The sequence below is a fragment of the Stegodyphus dumicola genome, chromosome 3, assembly GCF_044657685.1.
Source record: "Stegodyphus dumicola isolate Sdum_Otavi_A_Nest chromosome 3, ASM4465768v1".
Taxonomy (NCBI): Eukaryota; Metazoa; Arthropoda; class Arachnida; order Araneae; family Eresidae; genus Stegodyphus; species Stegodyphus dumicola.
This window is the reverse complement of record NC_140770.1, coordinates 171146983-171166148: the sequence shown is the minus strand read 5'-3', so window position 1 is coordinate 171166148 and position 19166 is coordinate 171146983. Positions and strand designations below refer to the sequence as shown.

At 30.8% G+C, this 19166-nt stretch overlaps 1 protein-coding gene across 1 annotated transcript in view; it reads left to right on the top strand.

Annotated features, from left to right (window-relative positions):
• LOC118184133 (solute carrier family 12 member 8) overlaps positions 1-19166 on the top strand; it is a 119541-nt gene that overhangs the window by 44665 nt on the left and 55710 nt on the right. The window contains exons 7-11 of the mRNA XM_085813613.1: positions 5157-5358; positions 11213-11300; positions 13734-13880; positions 14800-15084; positions 18654-18852. Of these exons, the coding sequence (XP_085669739.1) occupies positions 5157-5358; positions 11213-11300; positions 13734-13880; positions 14800-15084; positions 18654-18852 (921 nt within the window). The remainder of the gene's footprint in view (positions 1-5156; positions 5359-11212; positions 11301-13733; positions 13881-14799; positions 15085-18653; positions 18853-19166) is intronic.

Genomic DNA, 19166 nt, shown 5'->3' with positions numbered 1-19166 from the left:
TTATGATAAAGATTTAGAAGTTTTATTTCTCGAAAATATTCCTGATAAAAAGAAGGAAGAACCTCTGAATGTAAAGCAAATATCGGCTGATGAAATAACAGAAGACCCCTCAAATATGGCAGAAACATCTGTTGAATCATCTGATAATGAAGATTCTGATTCCGAAGCACTACCTGAAATGCAGATTAAAAGGGGGCCAGGTCGTCCAAAGAAAGTCAAGACTGGGAAGCCAGGAAGACCAAAAAAGGAGTACCACAATATAAACATAGAAAAGGAAGAAGCACAAATTGCTGAAGAAGATACAAATCCGACATTAGAAGAAGCATTAAATGGAAGTTATGCTGAGGAATGGCATAAGGCTATGCAAATTGAGTATGAAGCACTTGTTAAAAATGGTGCATGGAAATTAGTAAAGCGACCACACAACAAAAAGGTAATAGGATGTCGCTGGGTTCTTAGAACGAAATATAATGCAGATGGAACAGTTCAAAAGAGAAAAGCTCGATTGGTTGCTAGAGGATTTGCACAGGAACCTGGAATTGATTTTAATGAAACCTTTGCTCCAGTAGCCAGAGCAAGCTCTATAAGAACTGTGATTGCATACAGTGCTGAACAAGACCTTATGTTATATCAACTAGATTTTGTTATGGCTTATGTTAACGGAGATTTAAAAGAAGAAATTTTCATGGAACAAGCTAAAGGTTTTGAAGACCAAAATAATCCTGATTATGTTTATGCTTTGCAAAAGTCTCTTTATGGTTTGAAACAAAGTGGAAGACAGTGGTATGAAAAATTAGACAAAAAACTCAAAAACTTTGGATTACAACCATTACAATCAGATAAGTGTGTATACAGGATGAAAACATCTCAAGGTGAGTTAATTCTAATTTTATATGTTGATGACTTAATAATAGCAACAAATAGCTGTGATTTATATGCTGAATTTAAAGGTTATCTTTCTAAAGAATTTCATGTTAAAGATTTAGGCAAACTTCATTATTGTCTTGGAATAGAATTTAATCAAGATGTAAATAATAATTCTATTAGTTTATCTCAGCAGAAATATGTTGATAATATTCTACGAAGGTTTAATATGCAAGATGCAAAACCAGTAGCAACTCCTTTAGATCCTAGTGTAAAGTTAAGTAAAGAAATGTGTCCTTCTGAAACCGAAAAGGAAGAAATGAACAACGCACCTTATCGCCGTCTAATTGGTTCGCTTATGTATCTTTCTGTGTTTACTAGGCCGGATATTACATATGCCGTCAGTCACCTGAGCCAATTTAATAACAATCCTGGAAAACTACACTGGTTGGCTGCAAAGCGCGTTCTTCGATACTTAAAAGGAACTAAAAATTATTGTGTAAAATTTCGAAAGACTGGAAAAGCACTTATTGGATATACCGATGCCGACTGGGCGTCAGATGTTAATACTAGAAAATCGTATACAGGTTACCTATTCAAGCTAGCTGGAAATTCGATAACATGGGAATCACGAAAGCAACAAACTGTTGCATTATCAAGTACTGAAGCAGAGTACATCAGTCTTTCAGAAAGTGCCAAAGAAGCAGTTTATTTACGTCGTTTTCTTAAAGAATTAAATTTTACTGCTGATTATCCAACCATTATATATTGTGATAATCAAGGTGCACAAAAGCTTATGAAAAATGCTGTTTATCACTCACGCACTAAACACATAGATATTAGACATCATTTCATTCGTGAAATTTATGAAAGAAATGAAATAGACGTTAAATATGTGCCAACAGAGAAAATGCCTGCAGATGTACTGACAAAAACATTGACTGCTTCGAAACATTCTAAGTGCTGTAAATTAATTGGAATAACTGTAAATGATTAATGTTTATTTTTTTTCAGCCGCAAACGTCGAAAGGGGGATTGTTGTATCATAAATTATAATACGACGTTTAGCTTAAGAGAGCTTCTCCTGACGCATGCGCCGTTCGCGTTTATCCGCGCGGTGATGAATGATGATGTAACTGTTTATTACGTATGTATGTATATGTATACCATTCTTACTTCTTCGCCCTTTTTTTCTCTGCTGTATGCAACTATGTTTAAGATAATCTCTGTCATTAAAAATGTTCATTGATATTACAATATATTTAGGCTTATTTATTTCTTCATATACATTACTCAATACCATGTTTGAACTAATATTGATATATATTTTCTAATCTTAGTTTAGACTACTCGATTTTTATTCTAGTGCTTTATAGCATAATATTACAAATCATACATAATTGCACTTAATTTTTGTGGTCTTTCATGTATAGTTATGAATCATTGGAATGTTATCCAGTAATAAAAACGAAGCCATCCGATTGTTTCAAGATGGGCATGCAGTCTGAAAATGTAGTTTTTTATCAATAGATGAAGTTGTACATCAATTACAATGACATTTAATAGAAGTGCTGCATTGATAAATATAGATAAACTATAAGAATGTATTTTGGACATTAGTTAAAAAGGAAATATGTGACATATATAAAAGCGATGCAATTTATTTTCTGTTGATGTAAGGAAGGAACAGGAAACTGAAACTAGATTAGAATATTTATCTAATTCAGGTATTTGTATTTGAAATGGAGATAGCAAAAAATGAATAAATAAATAAACTATATAATAAAAAATTCTGAAAGCTTTCAGATTTTACATTATGCCCAAAGGGACTGTTTTTAACCTTTGGCCTTTTGTGTGTTATGTTTATTTATTAAATATCATGTCTTTGCACTCAAGCCATAAAATTCAGTTCAACAAAAATATCGCAAAATAATTTTAAAATGAGCATATCTTTAGAATTTCTGATACACAGTCTCGTACGATGGAGATAAAAATGCTTTTTCTTCCATACAGGGTTGCCATTGCTTGCTTTGAAATCGAGTTTGTTAATCAAAAATTTGTTGAAGTGTTACAAATTATGAAATTGGTAATAAAACAAATTTCAAATTAGAGCTTCCAGATGCTCCTATTCCGTGGAAGATTCTGTTATTCCAAATTTGGTGGCTCTAGATACCGTTGTTTTATCACAGTGCGAGAAACATAAATACATTTATGCAGATTCTTCATTATTTAATTTCTTTAAATATAACACATGGCGATAATATTTGGTGGCAATCTGAAAAGTGAACCGACATTTATAGCGAATCAATACAAAATGTCAAAATGAAATTAATAGTCCTCTTCTGGGCTAATGCCCTTCGGGCTAAAAAGAAATTCTGAAAGCTTTTAGACTTTACATTACGCCCAAAGGGATGTTTTTTAACGTTTTGTGTGTTACCTTTATTTATTAAATATCATGTTCTTCGTACTTAAACCATAAAATTCAGTTCAACAGCAATATCGCAAAATAATTTTAAAATGAGCATATCTTAGAATTTCCAGTACACTGTCTTGCACGCTGGAGATAAAAATATTATTTTTCCCTTACAGTTTTGCCATTGCTCGCTCTTAAATCATTGAGTTTGTTAATCAAAAATTTGTTAAGGTTTTACAAAATATGAAATAGATAATAAAACAAATTCCAAATATGGGTTTCCAGATACCCATATTCAGGTGGAAACGTACGGTATTTAGAATTTGGTGGCTCTAGGTACCATTGTTTTATCACAATGAGAGGAACATACATACATTAATGCAGCTTCTTCATTATTTAATTTCTTTAAATGTAATACAGGGCTCTAATATTTGGTGGCAACAATTTGAAAAGTAAACCGACATTCATAGTGAATCAACGAAAAATGCCAAAATGAAATTAATAGTTCTTCTGGGCAAATTGCCCGTTTGGACTTTAAAAAAAAAAAGAATGTTGTTCAGTTTGCATTTTTTAAGATTGATAACCAAAGATTATTAATGTCACCAAAGAAAGCCAAATGTTGTCACTCACCAAAGTAAACAAACCATATCAGTTAATGCCCAAATACAAAATCAACTTGAAAAGTTATGTGTGTCATGAATGCCTTTGAATAAAATAATCAGTCCGTATTATTCATTAACTTTGATGCAAGCTAATAACCATCCAATGCTCATGCTCAAAAAACATATTATATAATGGCTCTGTAGGCACTTTTGCCTTTTGGTACAATTTGCAGTTTCTAGACCACACTGATTTTGGCTTGAGACGTAAGGTCACTTCAACAAGGTGACCTCCAAGAATATGTGGCAACCGTGGCATAGTTACCACCCTCATTTAAAGATGGTACAATCAAGCAGTGGCAGCAAAGTGAGGAAAGTTTTCATTCCTCATGTAAAAAACCTTGGCTATAATACTACCCTGTGATAAAGTTAGGTTGAGATCAGAGTTTCTTAAACTGGAGTCATGACCCCAAATGGGGTTGCAGGACCTGCAGTAAGGGATTGCCAAAAATTTTAGCAATTTTGATATTTCTTTAAATTATATAATTTTACAATTGCCAAGTGTTTTTACATAATATATCTGAAAATAGATAAAGATAAGACTATACAGTAAGAAAAAGAAAAAGCGAAAATGTTTTGAAGCATTTTTTTAACAGAAATATTCATTTTACTTTAAAAATTAAAATTAATGACCTAAAGCTGCAATAATATATTACATTACAGTTTTTTCACTCATGCATGTGTCGGATTTGCACAATGCGTATGGGGTCCCACAAAATATTCATAAATATTATGGGGTTCTCACCCCAAAAAATTTAAGAAACCCTGGTTTAGATCATTCCTATTTCAATGCTGGTTGTGCTTCTGTTTTGAAGGTACTTATATTAATGTTCTGATTTGCTCATATGGATGCTGAAGAATTAGAATGGCATCGTATATGTAGTGTTTAGGAAGTGGTATTTTAATTAGTACAAGTCGGGCTTTGTCTCATCTGCTTGCAAGAAGAAAAATAATGATTTTTTATCTGTTCATTAAAAACTTCTTAATTATGAAACCTGAGTACATTTATGTTAAGTATTTTTTAAGAAAAACTAGATTACAGTAACTTTAAAGAACATGTATCCTTCTCATTTTAAAGTAAAAGCAGATATATGGAATTATAAATGCAATATATTTGATTAAGAAAATGGGTCTGCTTTTGAATAAAATATTTCTAATGTATAGATCTATTATTTCTTTCTAAATAAGTTTCTAAGAAGAAGAATATTTTTTCCCTTTAGCCCATGGTGTTATTGGATATGACTTGACAAATCTGCAAAATAATACAGGTTCTGCTTATACAAATAATGAAAATTGGTTTACAGTCTTTGGTGTATTTTTCCCAGCTATGACTGGTATATTAGCTGGCATAAATATGAGTGGAGATCTACATAATCCATCCAGAGATATTCCTGTGGGCACTCTCGCATCTGTTGGCACTAGGTAAATTTTTATTCCATAAGTAAACATTATCACACTTTATTTTTTATATCTTCCCCGTAAAAGGCAGATGTGTGTTTTGCAAGGTTTATTGAACTACACAAAGCTAAATTAATATATTTGCTTATCATTTGATTTTTTCCATGCAGTTTAGCTGATATAAATGATTATAAGCTGTATCATAAGTACAAAGCTGTATCATAATTTGCTCTTTTTAACTAATGTCAGTATTAATTCAGAAGTCAAACAACAAAAATCAGCGTTAATTTACAAAATTTTCACAGGACTAGTTTCGATGGTTTTACCGAACCATCATCTTCAGCTGCAAAACCGCAAATGAACAAGATAGGAAATAATGTTTAGATAAGATAAGAAAGCCTGGACAAGAATAAGCAAGTGGCGCCATCTGTTGGCGAAACCAGAACTAAAACATAATTTCTCTAAAAGCCGAAGGCAAATTTGGATTGGAATTAGGATCGTTAACTAGAACAGAAAGATTTTTATGAATGTGAAATGCCTCTAGAAAATCCAGTTCTCCAATGGAAGATGTTTTTTGAATAATTTTGGCAGCAGAAAAATTGAAAGTGTGATTTTCGGACCAACAATGTTGAGCAACAGAAGACTTCTGTGTTTCCTTTTTTCTAACATATGCCTCATGTTCTTTGACGCGAAATTTTAAGGCTCTCTTAGTTTGGCCAATGTAAGTTAAACCGCACTGGCAAGGAATCCTATAAATACCCCAGGAATTCATATCCGGAATGGGGTCCTTGAGTATAGAAGTTGGAGTTTTATTGATGGGAGAGTAAACAACCCGAAAGTTAAATTTCTGCAAAATATGTGCAACTTTATAGCTAATTGATGGAAAAAAGGGAATGACAACAGAATTTTTATAATCTCCTAAAATAAGAGTGTGGCTTTTAGTGTGTTGAGATGAGAATTTTTTAACTGCTTGATTAATAATGTTGGGTGAAAAGCCCCTGTCAATAGCTATTGCTTTTAAATAATTTAGTTCTTCATCAAGGGCTAGTTTGGAGGAGCAAACTTGAAGAGCACGGAAAACATAGGAATAAAATGAAGCTAACTTTTGTTTAGTCGGATGACATGATTTAAAGTGTGGTGGAAGGCAAACCGATGAAGGTTTACGGTAAACTGTAGTACTGAAGTTGGATGTGTTATGTGTGACCAGAATGTCGAGAAACGGAAGAGAATTGCAAGTCTCAAGTTCAAAAGTGAACTGAATAGCAGGATCAATAGAATTCATTGTTGAAAGAACTCTATTTAAATCATCTTTATTACCTTCAAACAGGGTAAAAGTATCGTCTACGTAGCGGAACCATGCCGGGAAGTTTAAAGTTTCAAATAATTTTGATTCATAATAATGCATGTAGATATCAGCCAGGATGGGACTGAGGGGGCTTCCCATGGCTAATCCTTCAGTTTGCTTGTAATATTTATTTTGGAAAACAAAATGTGTTTGTTTCAAACAGAGTTGAGTGAGAGAAATTAGCTCATCAATTTCGATGCAAGAGAGATGAAATTCGTGAAATCTGGTTTCTAGACATCTTAATGCACCCTCCACTGGGACATTGGTGAATAATGATTTTACATCAAAAGAAACCATGAGTAAATTACGAGGAGAAATGTTTTTAACCTTTTTTTACAAACTCTATTGAATTTTTTATGGTGTAAATGTTATTGTCTAATAGAGTGGAAAATCTAGAAACTAAATATTTAGCTAATGGATACGAGGCAGTACCTAAATTTGATACAATAGGGCGGAAAGGAATACCACTTTTATGAATTTTGGGAAGAGCATATAATCTGGCACCATTCGCAACAGATGGGATAAGCGAATGTTTTAAGTTGCTTGAAATGATTTGCGAAGATTTGATCGCAGTTTTTATTTTGGATAAGTCCGAAGGTGAAGGATCTTTAGGGATCGGATTATATGGTCCTTCGTTTATTGTTTAGTGACACCATCGATGTAAGTGTTCTTATCCATGACGACTATCTGGCCACCTTTGTCGGCCTTTGAAATGACAATATCCGTGTTAGAATGAATCTCGCGCATTGTAGCTCTTTCTCTCGCAGTTAGATTTGGTTTCAAAGGTTTATTATTGAATTTCACATTATGAGCGATAAGATGCCTAATCATTTCTTTCTGTGAATCTGAAACTTTACTGAACTTGAAAGCTTTTTCGATAGGAGCCAAAATCATTGGAATCGAGGGTTTACAGGTTTGTGAGAAGTTAAAATTATATTTTAGAATTCTCTCTTGTTCTTCTGAAAGACTAACATTAGAAATATTAACTATTGGCTTGATGTTTACAATGGGAAGAATTTTTGAACTACTTGGACTGGAAGACTGTAAAAGAAGTTTTTCGAATTTAACTGCAAGGGTGTTTTTATGACGGTTAACTGCATTCTCCGTTCTAGACCAAGACTTTTGTTCAAGGGCAGTGAATTTTGGATATGTTTTAGCGAGTTCCAGATGAAGCTTATAGAGTTCATGTTCAATTTTGGACAATTGTTGACGTGTATCCCTTATCACGGACCGAAGTAAGGCAAGTTTGCAATTTAACAGAATTCTGGAAACGCGACTCGAAGGTTTTTGATTAGATTTGATTTGAATAAAATTGGGGATCAATTTTTTACATTTGCATTTAAGTAAAAAGTCAAGATGATTCAGGAATTTTTGCCGTTTCAGGCGTAATTTAGTGAAACGATTAACGGATGAAGGCATGATAAACAATGCAGAAAATCAAACTAAATTAACTGAGCAATAATAAAGTACACACAAAATAGCAGAAAAATCCCTCACTGAAATGAATAGAAAACAAAATGTTTGAAAGAAAAAAAGAGCTACAATGCGCGAGATTCATTCTAACCCGGATATTGTCATTTCAAAGGCCGACAAAGGTGGCCAGATAGTCGTCATGGATAAGAACACTTACATCGATGGTGTCACTAAACTCTTAAACGAAGGACCATATAATCCGATCCCTAAAGATCCTTCACCTTCGGACTTATCCAAAATAAAAACTGCGATCAAATTTTCGCAAATCATTTCAAGCAACTTAAAACATTCGCTTATCCCATCTGTTGCGAATTGTGCCAGATTATATGCTCTTCCCAAAATTCATAAAAGTGGTATTCCTTTCCGCCCTATTGTATCAAATTTAGGTACTGCCTCATATCCATTAGCTAAATATTTAGTTTCTAGATTTTCCACTCTATTAGACAATAACATTTACACCATAAAAAATTCAATAGAGTTTGTAAAAAAGGTTAAAAACATTTCTCCTCGTAATTTACTCATGGTTTCTTTTGATGTAAAATCATTATTCACCAATGTCCCAGTGGAGGGTGCATTAAGATGTCTAGAAACCAGATTTCACGAATTTCATCTCTCTTGCATCGAAATTGATGAGCTAATTTCTCTCACTCAACTCTGTTTGAAACAAACACATTTTGTTTTCCAAAATAAATATTACAAGCAAACTGAAGGATTAGCCATGGGAAGCCCCCTCAGTCCCATCCTGGCTGATATCTACATGCATTATTATGAATCAAAATTATTTGAAACTTTAAACTTCCCGGCATGGTTCCGCTACGTAGACGATACTTTTACCCTGTTTGAAGGTAATAAAGATGATTTAAATAGAGTTCTTTCAACAATGAATTCTATTGATCCTGCTATTCAGTTCACTTTTGAACTTGAGACTTGCAATTCTCTTCCGTTTCTCGACATTCTGGTCACACATAACACATCCAACTTCAGTACTACAGTTTACCGTAAACCTTCATCGGTTTGCCTTCCACCACACTTTAAATCATGTCATCCGACTAAACAAAAGTTAGCTTCATTTTATTCCTATGTTTTCCGTGCTCTTCAACTTTGCTCCTCCAAACTAGCCCTTGATGAAGAACTAAATTATTTAAAAGCAATAGCTATTGACAGGGGCTTTTCACCCAACATTATTAATCAAGCAGTTAAAAAATTCTCATCTCAACACACTAAAAGCCACACTCTTATTTTAGGAGATTATAAAAATTCTGTTGTCATTCCCTTCTTTCCATCAATTAGCTATAAAGTTGCACATATTTTGCAGAAGTTTAATTTTCAGGTTGTTTATTCTCCCATCAATAAAATTCCAACTTCTATACTCAAGGACCCCATTCCGGATATGAATTCCTGGGGTATTTATAGGATTCCTTGCCAGTGCGGTTTAATTTACATTGGCCAAACTAAGAGAGCCTTAAAATTTCGCGTCAAAGAACATGAGGCATATGTTAGAAAAAAGGAAACACAGAAGTCTTCTGTTGCTCAACATTGTTGGTCCGAAAATCACACTTTCAATTTTTCTGCTGCCAAAATTATTCAAAAAACATCTTCCATTGGAGAACTGGATTTTCTAGAGGCATTTCACATTCATAAAAATCTTTCTGTTCTAGTTAACGATCCTAATTCCAATCCAAATTTGCCTTCAGCTTTTAGAGAAATTATGTTTTAGTTCTGGTTTCGCCAACAGATGGCACCACTTGCTTATTCTTGTCCAGGCTTTCTTATCTTATCTAAACATTATTTCCTATCTTGTTCATTTGCGGTTTTGCAGCTGAAGATGATGGTTCGGTAAAACCATCGAAACTAGTCCTGTGAAAATTTTGTAAATTAACGCTGATTTTTGTTGTTTGACTTCTGAATTAGTATTTATTCGGCGTGTTATTGTGTCTTAATTAATGTCAGTATGTTAGCTGAGCGTATAATCACCTAAGTAAAAGAAATAATAATATCATTTATCTAATAAAATAATTAGTTACAAGTACACAGGCATTTATTAAAAAACATAGATGCATTCTTAACAGCATTAATAGGTGTGTTATTCATCGATATAAGCACAAGCATATTTAGATGTTTCTGATGAGTTTAAAAATTAAAGATTTGCTTACTTTGGATAACTAGAATCTGTGAATTCCATGGCAGAGGCTTGTTACCTTTAAGCATATTATCGCAGTAGTATGAGCTTATCAGCCTTACTGTTGTTGTATTTTTAGAATTATTATTAAAATCTTAGCCAAACTGCAGTTGTGTTCCATTACATTTTCAAAAAAAAAAAAAAGATTTCCACACTCTTAAAACTTATGCTGTTAGCTTTATTTGCATTTAATCTAGAATCCTTAATATACTGAGAATTCAAAATAATTTAGGAATAAAGCTTTTCGTCCAAGTTTGTATGACATTAACTGTAATGATATCATTTCAGTAATATTTGAAAAGTCTTTGTCAAAAAATATGCATATATATATATTTTTAACTTCCAACTCATCTGCTGTCTTCAATGTTAAACAGGCAAAATTTTTGTTGAAGTGATATTTAGACTTCTTAATCTATGCCAAATTGTAGAATACAGTAAAAGGATCCTGTTGCTATGATTATGATATTGGAGAATTTCAAGTTTGCATGATGCATTACCCAGAAGCAAAAAGATAACTTGTGATGATGAAATCACAATATCTTTAGCAATATTTGATTGAAAACAGTAATATTTTATTCAAATATTGTTAGAGATCATCTGCCTTTGAAACCTTTGTGTTTCGTTCGGGGGAAAAAAAAAACAGTTGCCATTAATATTAGAAATTTGTTTCATTTTAATTTTAGCTTTTCTTTTTAAGTTTTTGGATTAACTTTTCCTTAAAATTGACTCGTGATATAATTATTAGTTTTTTTTTAATCTTTTATCTTAGAATTTGATTTTTGATGTATAGCATATATTTTTCCTTTGTGAGTTTGCCCCCCTCCCCTTGAGAAATGTTCTTATATAGAATGTATAAATATACTTATCACATTTCTTTTCAGCTTTTTTATTTATATGCTTTTTGTTGTTGGTTTGGGAGCTACTTGTCAACGTTGGGCTCTACAAACAGATTATATGATAGCTGCTAAGGTAAACTTTTTTCTGTGGTTTATTAAGATAGATATTTTGTTGATTAACTTGCATATGTATTATTTAATTTTTAAGAGAAATAATATTATATATACAACATGCAAAATTAAATAAGCAACTCTTTAAATGTAAAAATAATGTTCATCGTATTTTATTTATGTTTAATTCCGAAAGTTTTCTTTCTTCTCCCTCTCTCTCTCTTTTCTTAAAATAAAAGTCAAGTTGTTTGAGTTTTTATTTCTTTCCAGAGTCTCCAATTTACAAATATATTATAAAAGTTATTAATGTGCATTCTGATCTGAGACTTTTGAAATAGTTTTTGCTTAAGATCATTTACTTATTTCAAAATGTTTTCAGTTATTTTGCTTATGTTTAGTACATTTTAAAAAAAAACTTTTAGAAGCATATAAGAGCATATTTGTTAAATATGATTTGTGCAATAAGTAATGTAATTTTGTATTAAATAAATTTCCAAAATTTAAAAAGTTTAAGTTTAATTATTTTCTTAAAAGTTTAATTATTTTCTTTATGCATAAGATACTTATTGCATTGCATGGATTAATTTTATTTATTAAACATACAGCTTCTATTAAGCTGTACTATTTTAGAATATTTCTTTTGATGCCAGTGTTGACAATATCAAGCAGGAAATAAAAACAGGAATCCCATTTTCAAAATTCCGAGTTGTGATATATTAATTATAATTTATTCATCTTATTTTATGAATTAATTCCAAAAAGTTTTAATTGCAATATGCTGCATGGTTTTTATTTTTAGACATCAAATTATTGTTTTCAAGTAGGAAAGAATAAAACATATTCATTTCCTGTATACTGTTTGCTTTTCTGTTAATAAGTTGATTTCTGTAAATTCTTTTTGTGCAGTTTTTCTCTGTTTTAGCAATGCAGGGATCTTATGATTTTCAGGTGAAAGGAAGGAATAATAATTATTGCTATGGAGTGATTTATTGTGTTAATTAGTTGATCATCTGACTAATTTAGTTCATTTAAAGTAGCCTTTAGCATTCCTTTGTTCATTGCCTTAGTGCTACATTTCTCAAAATTGTACATAATCTCTCTGCTAGAGAAAGAGGAATGTGAAAAGAGTATAACAAGGCAACCAATGAAAAAGAGGTTCTTGATCCTGAATATGTTTCTAAAATTTCAATTTATAAGCAATACTTGTTCATCAGTCAAATAGATTTCAATCGCTTTGTGTCAGATCTGTGGATTCATTAAAGCCAGAACTTAGATTTTAACATCTGGGCTTAAGCAGTGGAATCTTGGTAGTGAAAGTGAGCACATCTTTGTTCAGAGGGAGTCCTCAAATTTTTGCAGCATATCTTCATGCCAAAATAAGATTTGCTTCTGCTGTCTTATGATTTGTTATGTTAGATGAAAAAAAATCGGTTTTATATGAATAAATTACCTCTTTCTCAATGGTAGCTTTTCCATGCTATGGAAGCAAGGATTTATCTCAGATTTTATCCTATTCTGTGCACTTTAAGAACTAGGCTCTCATTTTGGAAGATGATAAATGTAGATTAAGGGGGGCTTGGAAAACATCAAAAGAGATACATTTTTAATTGGTTGTTAAACTATTCATAAGATTTCCTAGCTACTAGATCCCAAGAAACTGTTGATCCCACCTCTGCACTTCAAATTGGGTTTAATTAAGCAGTTCTTCAAAGCTTCCTGTAAAAGGTGAACTGCTTTCAGGATTTCTTTAAATTGTTGACATTAAAAATATAAGCAGGTATCTTTGTTGGACTTCAAATAAAGAAGATCATGAAATAAAGGAATTTTCCAAAAGATTCACCCAAATAAAAAAAAGAGGCTTCAGACACTTCTGCACCATCGTTAATTTGGTGCATAATAACACCAAATTAACTATGGTGCAGACAAGTTCACCAAGAACATGTGGAGTTTCTAAAAATCTGTTGAGAAGCGGAAACTAATGTAAAATATCTCTCGAGATGCATATTCTTCATTTGGGAATTAACATTTGAAATTAATTTGAATTACAGAAATTTTATTGGGAACTTCTTCTTTCATTGATAGGAAAGTAATGCTAGTAGTAAAACATTCATAAAATTTATATTATTTTTTTTACATTAGTCTTTCATTACCTTACTTTAGCATATCAATTAAAACTTACCTGATTTCTTACTGGAATAAGATAAATTTGTAAATATCATCACCAGGCTGATAAAAGCAAAGTTTTGGCTGAGTTATGATATTTTCCTACTCGGTCAAGAATAAAGCAAAAATGTCTCTGGAAACATGAAAAATTTTTAATTTCTAGCATCATTATTTCAGCTATATATTAGTTACCTAAACTCTATAACATTCTATTTAATAAAGCTTATATTAATACAACCATTATCATTTACTGAACTGAACATTATTATATATTCTAATTTTATTTACATAGGTATCTGCTATAGGTGTTCTTTTACTTGCTGGCCTTTATATATCAGCTATGTCAGCATGTTTAGGGGCATTATATGCAACTCCGAGAATCATCCAAAGTATGGCAAATGAAAATGTTATTCCAATAATGCGATTTTTAGGAAAAGGGGTAAGATATTTTTCTTTGCAAAATTTGGGAAATTCTAAATGAAATTGGTACATTCTTAAGTATTTGCAGTGATCTCTGTCATTTTTATAGTAATATAACTGACTTGTTATTTAATAATGTTTTACATTATTCTTACATAGTTATACAATTAGATTCTATATAACTAAATGTTTGCATGACAAGTTCTGGATATAATTTAGCTATGCACCATTAAAGTCAGTTTGAACATTTATAAATTAAAGGATCTTTTAAAATACATAGATGCACATCTTTCTTTATGTATTCAGGGAAGACGTGCTGCCCAAAACTTGGAATCATTTGCTAATGTTTTTCATATGTTAAATTTATAATCATAAATATTTTTTTTCAATCTTCTGTTTATTACCAACATAAAATAGAACCATGTGAATTTCCAGATCATTACTAACAGCTAATTCCACCAACAAAACTTATCCAAGTAGTTATGACATATAATATTAAATCCCTCTACGTTTTCTGATACATATAATTGTGTGTAGGGAGTTAATAATATATAAACAGGAAAATATATAACAGAAGCTATTAATGATGCTTTTAACAAGTAGCAATTATTTTTGTTGAAAGTACCTTGGTAAATATTTGAGAAATATAAAAACATTTGCTTTTGCATATTTAATCGGCAAAAGAAAATGCATGCGTGCATAGTTAACTATTTCTAACTTCTTCACAAAAAGTTCACTTTTCTAAATAAAATATATGTCTCTTGTGAATGTATTCTTTCCTGATAAACTTTTTTGTTTTTATCACAGCAGAGTTTCTGTATGTCTTATTTTTATCACAGCAGAGTTTCTGTATGTCTTATTTTAAGAACAATTTAATGTTTTAATTTTTTTTTTTTTTTTTTTTTTTTTTTTTTTTTTTTTTTTTATGTGTCTTACAGAAAGGTCCTAACAAAGTACCAATATATTCACTAATACTTTTTGCTACTGTCACTTTCATGTTTGTGCTTGTTGGGAGTATTAACACATTGGCTCCTATAGTCACAATACCATTTTTATTAACATATGCCACTGTTGAGTATGCTTACTTTTCACTTGCAATGACATTTGACTTGCAAAAAAGACGTGAAGAAAGGTATGCAGAACAAGGTTTGCAGAGTCCTTCATTTGTTGTGGATCATAGTGTCGGAAGGATAACAGCTTATGGGTCAACAGTTGAGAGCAAGGTAAACATATCATCATTTTTAGTATAAATTAAGGAATTTTAATATGATATATATATATATATATATATATATATATTGTTTTTTATTTTTATTTTTATTTATTTATTTATTTTATTTTTTTCCTAGAGCAGTTTTTTTAATATGTGATACTGTAGCATCAAAAATTAAAGAATATTTAATGAAATACAATTAATATTGTGCAAAAAGCTGTAAAATTAATTAATTAATTTAGAAGAAATAAAATGAAATATGAATTTACTAAAAGAGGAAAGTTACTTAACATGGCAAATGCACAAATAAAAATATAACATGAAGTATAAACTTGGGACTGATCCTTAACAAGGAGTAAATTAATCCAAAAACAAAAGAATAAAATAACAAAGTTTGACAATTTTTTTGTCAAATAGCAGATGAAAGAGTTATCAACAGAGCTATATTCCTGAACGATACCTGGATAAATTTTAAAAGAAAAACTAATTAATCAATGGAAATTAATTTCTCTTTTTAATTTAAACATTAAAAATTAGAACTTTTTTATAAAATTTTCTTGGCAAAATTTTTACCACACCTCCCTGCTGCCAAAAATTTCCTTTTTGCCAGTGCCCCCGTGCTTTCCCAATAATAGTAATAATACCTATTGATAAGGATAGTAAAAACAATAAAAACATAATTTATAAAGGTTTTATTATAGAAATATGGTGTTTCCATACATATATAGTAAGGGGAAAATGAATCAATGAAATGGATGGGCTTGTATATTTTTTATAAGATTTTCAGTTCCTGGTTGCAGCCAAATATGACTTTGATAAATAAGCCATTAATTTTGGGTAAAATATCTCAAAGTTTACTGAGCATAGCAGAACAAACACTGCAACTGTACTTACCATTTTCAAGCACTTATTTGTGTGAAAGGTAGTTTTCAGCAGTTGTAGGAATAAAAATGAAGTAAAGAAGCAAACACAATATTACTAGTAATTTATGATGTGCACTTTCTTCTGTATATTTCAGTCTCCATGTTATAATTTCAATTTTAATGAGTTCAACAAATCAAAATATCTGATAGATAAGCCAATACAATATGAACACTTGGTTTTTGGAATTCAGTTTAATTTTGAATTTCCAAAAACTGAATCATTCCATCTCGAAGTTCAAATAATCCTGCTAACATATTGCCATTTGAGAGCCAGTATATTTCCATATGAAATGGCAGTATGTTTTGTTTCCAAATCTTTGCAAAAAAAGTTGAGTATTTAATGCACTCTTTTTAATATGATTGACAGTTTTGATGCATAGTTTTAAGACATCGGGAAGTTCATTTGGACGTGTCTTAGCTGCGGATGGTATATAACACAGTAAATAGCAGTATCATTGGAATTTTTTTCTCTAACCATTCTAATCTCTAATGAAATTTTATGAAATTAATTTGAATAAAGAAGTTAGGCAAAAATCTAAAAATCATTTGCTTTTATAATTCAAATTTTCTTTTTAGAAAATATTCATTATTTTAATGTTTTCTTGCAATGGCTTAGTCACAAAAGGAAACATCGTTAGAAACCCACAGATTAGTTATTGATTAGCATCAAAAGAAAAGGAAACCTATTAGAAAAATTGCCTGTTTACTTAATTTAAGTGATTCTGCAGTTTTTGATATTATTAAGCATTATAAGAACAGAATCTTATCCAAAACAAAAGACCTGGAAGACCATCTAAGTTATCTCATGGAATGAAATGCTTTATTCTAAGGAATATTAAAAAGAATCCAAGGCAAGTGCTTTTAAACTTTTTGCAGAACTTCATGAATTATATGGAATATGTGTGAATCCGTAAACTGTAAGAAAAGTAATGCAATGTGCAGGATATCATGGGCAAGTAGCAAGAAAAAAATTTTTGTCTGTTAAAAAAAAAATGAAAACTTCAAATCACTTTTGCAAAATTGATGAAACAAAAGACACCTGACTACTAGAAAAAATGTGTTCTTCACTGATGAAAGCAAGTTTAACATCTTCGGCTCAGATGGACGAGTGGGTTGGTGGGGGATGAAACTCAAAGAGGAATTTCATTGCTAATTCTGTAAGCTGCGGTTTAATAAAAACCAGGAATTATTAACTTTTCATTATTTTATTGTTTCATTTTTGTACTAATTTACTTCCATTTCAGATTAAATTCTTAAATTTATGCTCCTTGTATTTTTATTTGTGCTTTCTTCGTGTTAGGTATTTGAAAGAATAGTTCAAGATATTTTCAGGTAGTATTTCTAGATAGCTCTTAATATCAAAAAACAAAGGAAGAATTGCTGTGCATTTCTGAGTAAATGCCAAGAGGTAAGATCTTGCTGCAAAACTTCAGCGAAAATTGAAAATACATGTATGACTTAAATTTAAAATTGTCCTATAAATCTAGCTAGATTTCCGAATACAAGAAAAATAATATTAATTGACACAGATTTTGATTAAGGAAAATTGCTTTCTGTGACTGAACACTATCCCATTCTTTAGCAGCAATTGCAGCTGAAGAAGTTAAAGCTGAAATATATATCCAAAAGTCTGAATAATTTGTTGCTTAACTTAGCTAGATGTATCAGACAAGCTGAAGGTGAAGGCCAAATCCTTATCCATTCGAAAAATAAGCCAGAAATGAACAATTGCTATTTAAAAAGTTGCGTGAGTAATGCTTATGGATAGAACTGAAGATCATATTATCAGTGAGGTGAATAACATAAAGATTAAAGAGAAATAGGTGATAATACTGTTCATTTCAACTTACCTGCAGTGCATAATGATTTCTAAAAATTACTAGAAAATTTTAATTCAAGTACTGATATTAAGAAGTTTGAATAATGTTTGTTAGGATTAAGTAAATAAGGTTTTTTATGCTCTCATTGAGCTTTCACAGCTTATCAATCTATTCTTTGACTCCTTTCTGCCCATGCAACTCTTTTTATCTTTTAATTTTATTATTAACCATCGCTTTCTTCACACTTGCACATAAAAGTCAGCATTAAATCATGAAATTTTTAAAAGCAGCATATTTTTAGAATTTCCAATAGAATTTAAAGTGTTGCCGTACATTTTTTAATTTTCGTTCAGTCTTTTCTCAGTTCATCATAATCAGTGTTTAGTTTTCTTAACAATATGACCCACACAACTATTCTTATCTTTTTATTATTAGATGAAAGTTAAAAAGGCAAAAGTTTTTTTTTTTTTTTTAACATAATAAACTTTTTGCCTTTTTAACTTTATTAAACATCACTTTCTTTACACTTACACCACATAAAATTCAACTACAAAGTATTTAAAAGCAGCTTTCCTTAAAATCCCTGATAGAGTTGCCATATATTGCTTTATATTTGGTATACTATTTTTTTTTTAATATTACACAACAATAAAATTATAACTTTTCTTTAAAAAATGTTTTATCATTATTTTGTGCTTTATTGACTTAAATGATTTAAAATTCTGTGGGAATTTGATTTGTTCTAAAATTATAAAACATTTTATGTAGATTTTTGGAGAAATTTGTACAAATAGTATTAGGTATGATAAGTGAACTAACAAATTGAAATATTTCAGGCTGATGCAGACTTAGATGAATTATTTCCAGAGCGTGTTCCTCATCATAAGCGTGGCATGGTACGAGAGGGAAGCAGTGTAAGTGTCACTGCAACAGATTCACCAGTGACTTCACCAGATGAGCATAGTTCTATACGTAGTGTTGAAAGTAGGAATTCTCAGTGTAGTGCTAATGAACTTAACAATATTCATGATCAAGGTAAGACATGTTAATTCTTAATTTTTTTAAAGGTCACTTTTGTAATATGTCCATTTCAAATATTTATTATGCTAATGTTTGATTAGAATGGTTTCAAGACAAAATCATTAATAACGATAGGAATGATTTTAAATTTTTAAATATTAGACCCAAAGCTCTACATATCATATGAAAATTGAATTTTGTTTGATGATAAGTTATAGTTTCAATATTGTTATTGCAAAATGGTGAGAAGCATTTAACCCTTTGCACTTGGGAAGTGCCTCTCAGTCAACAGTTGATTTAATGCGGTAACTATGAAAGGTGACTCTCGA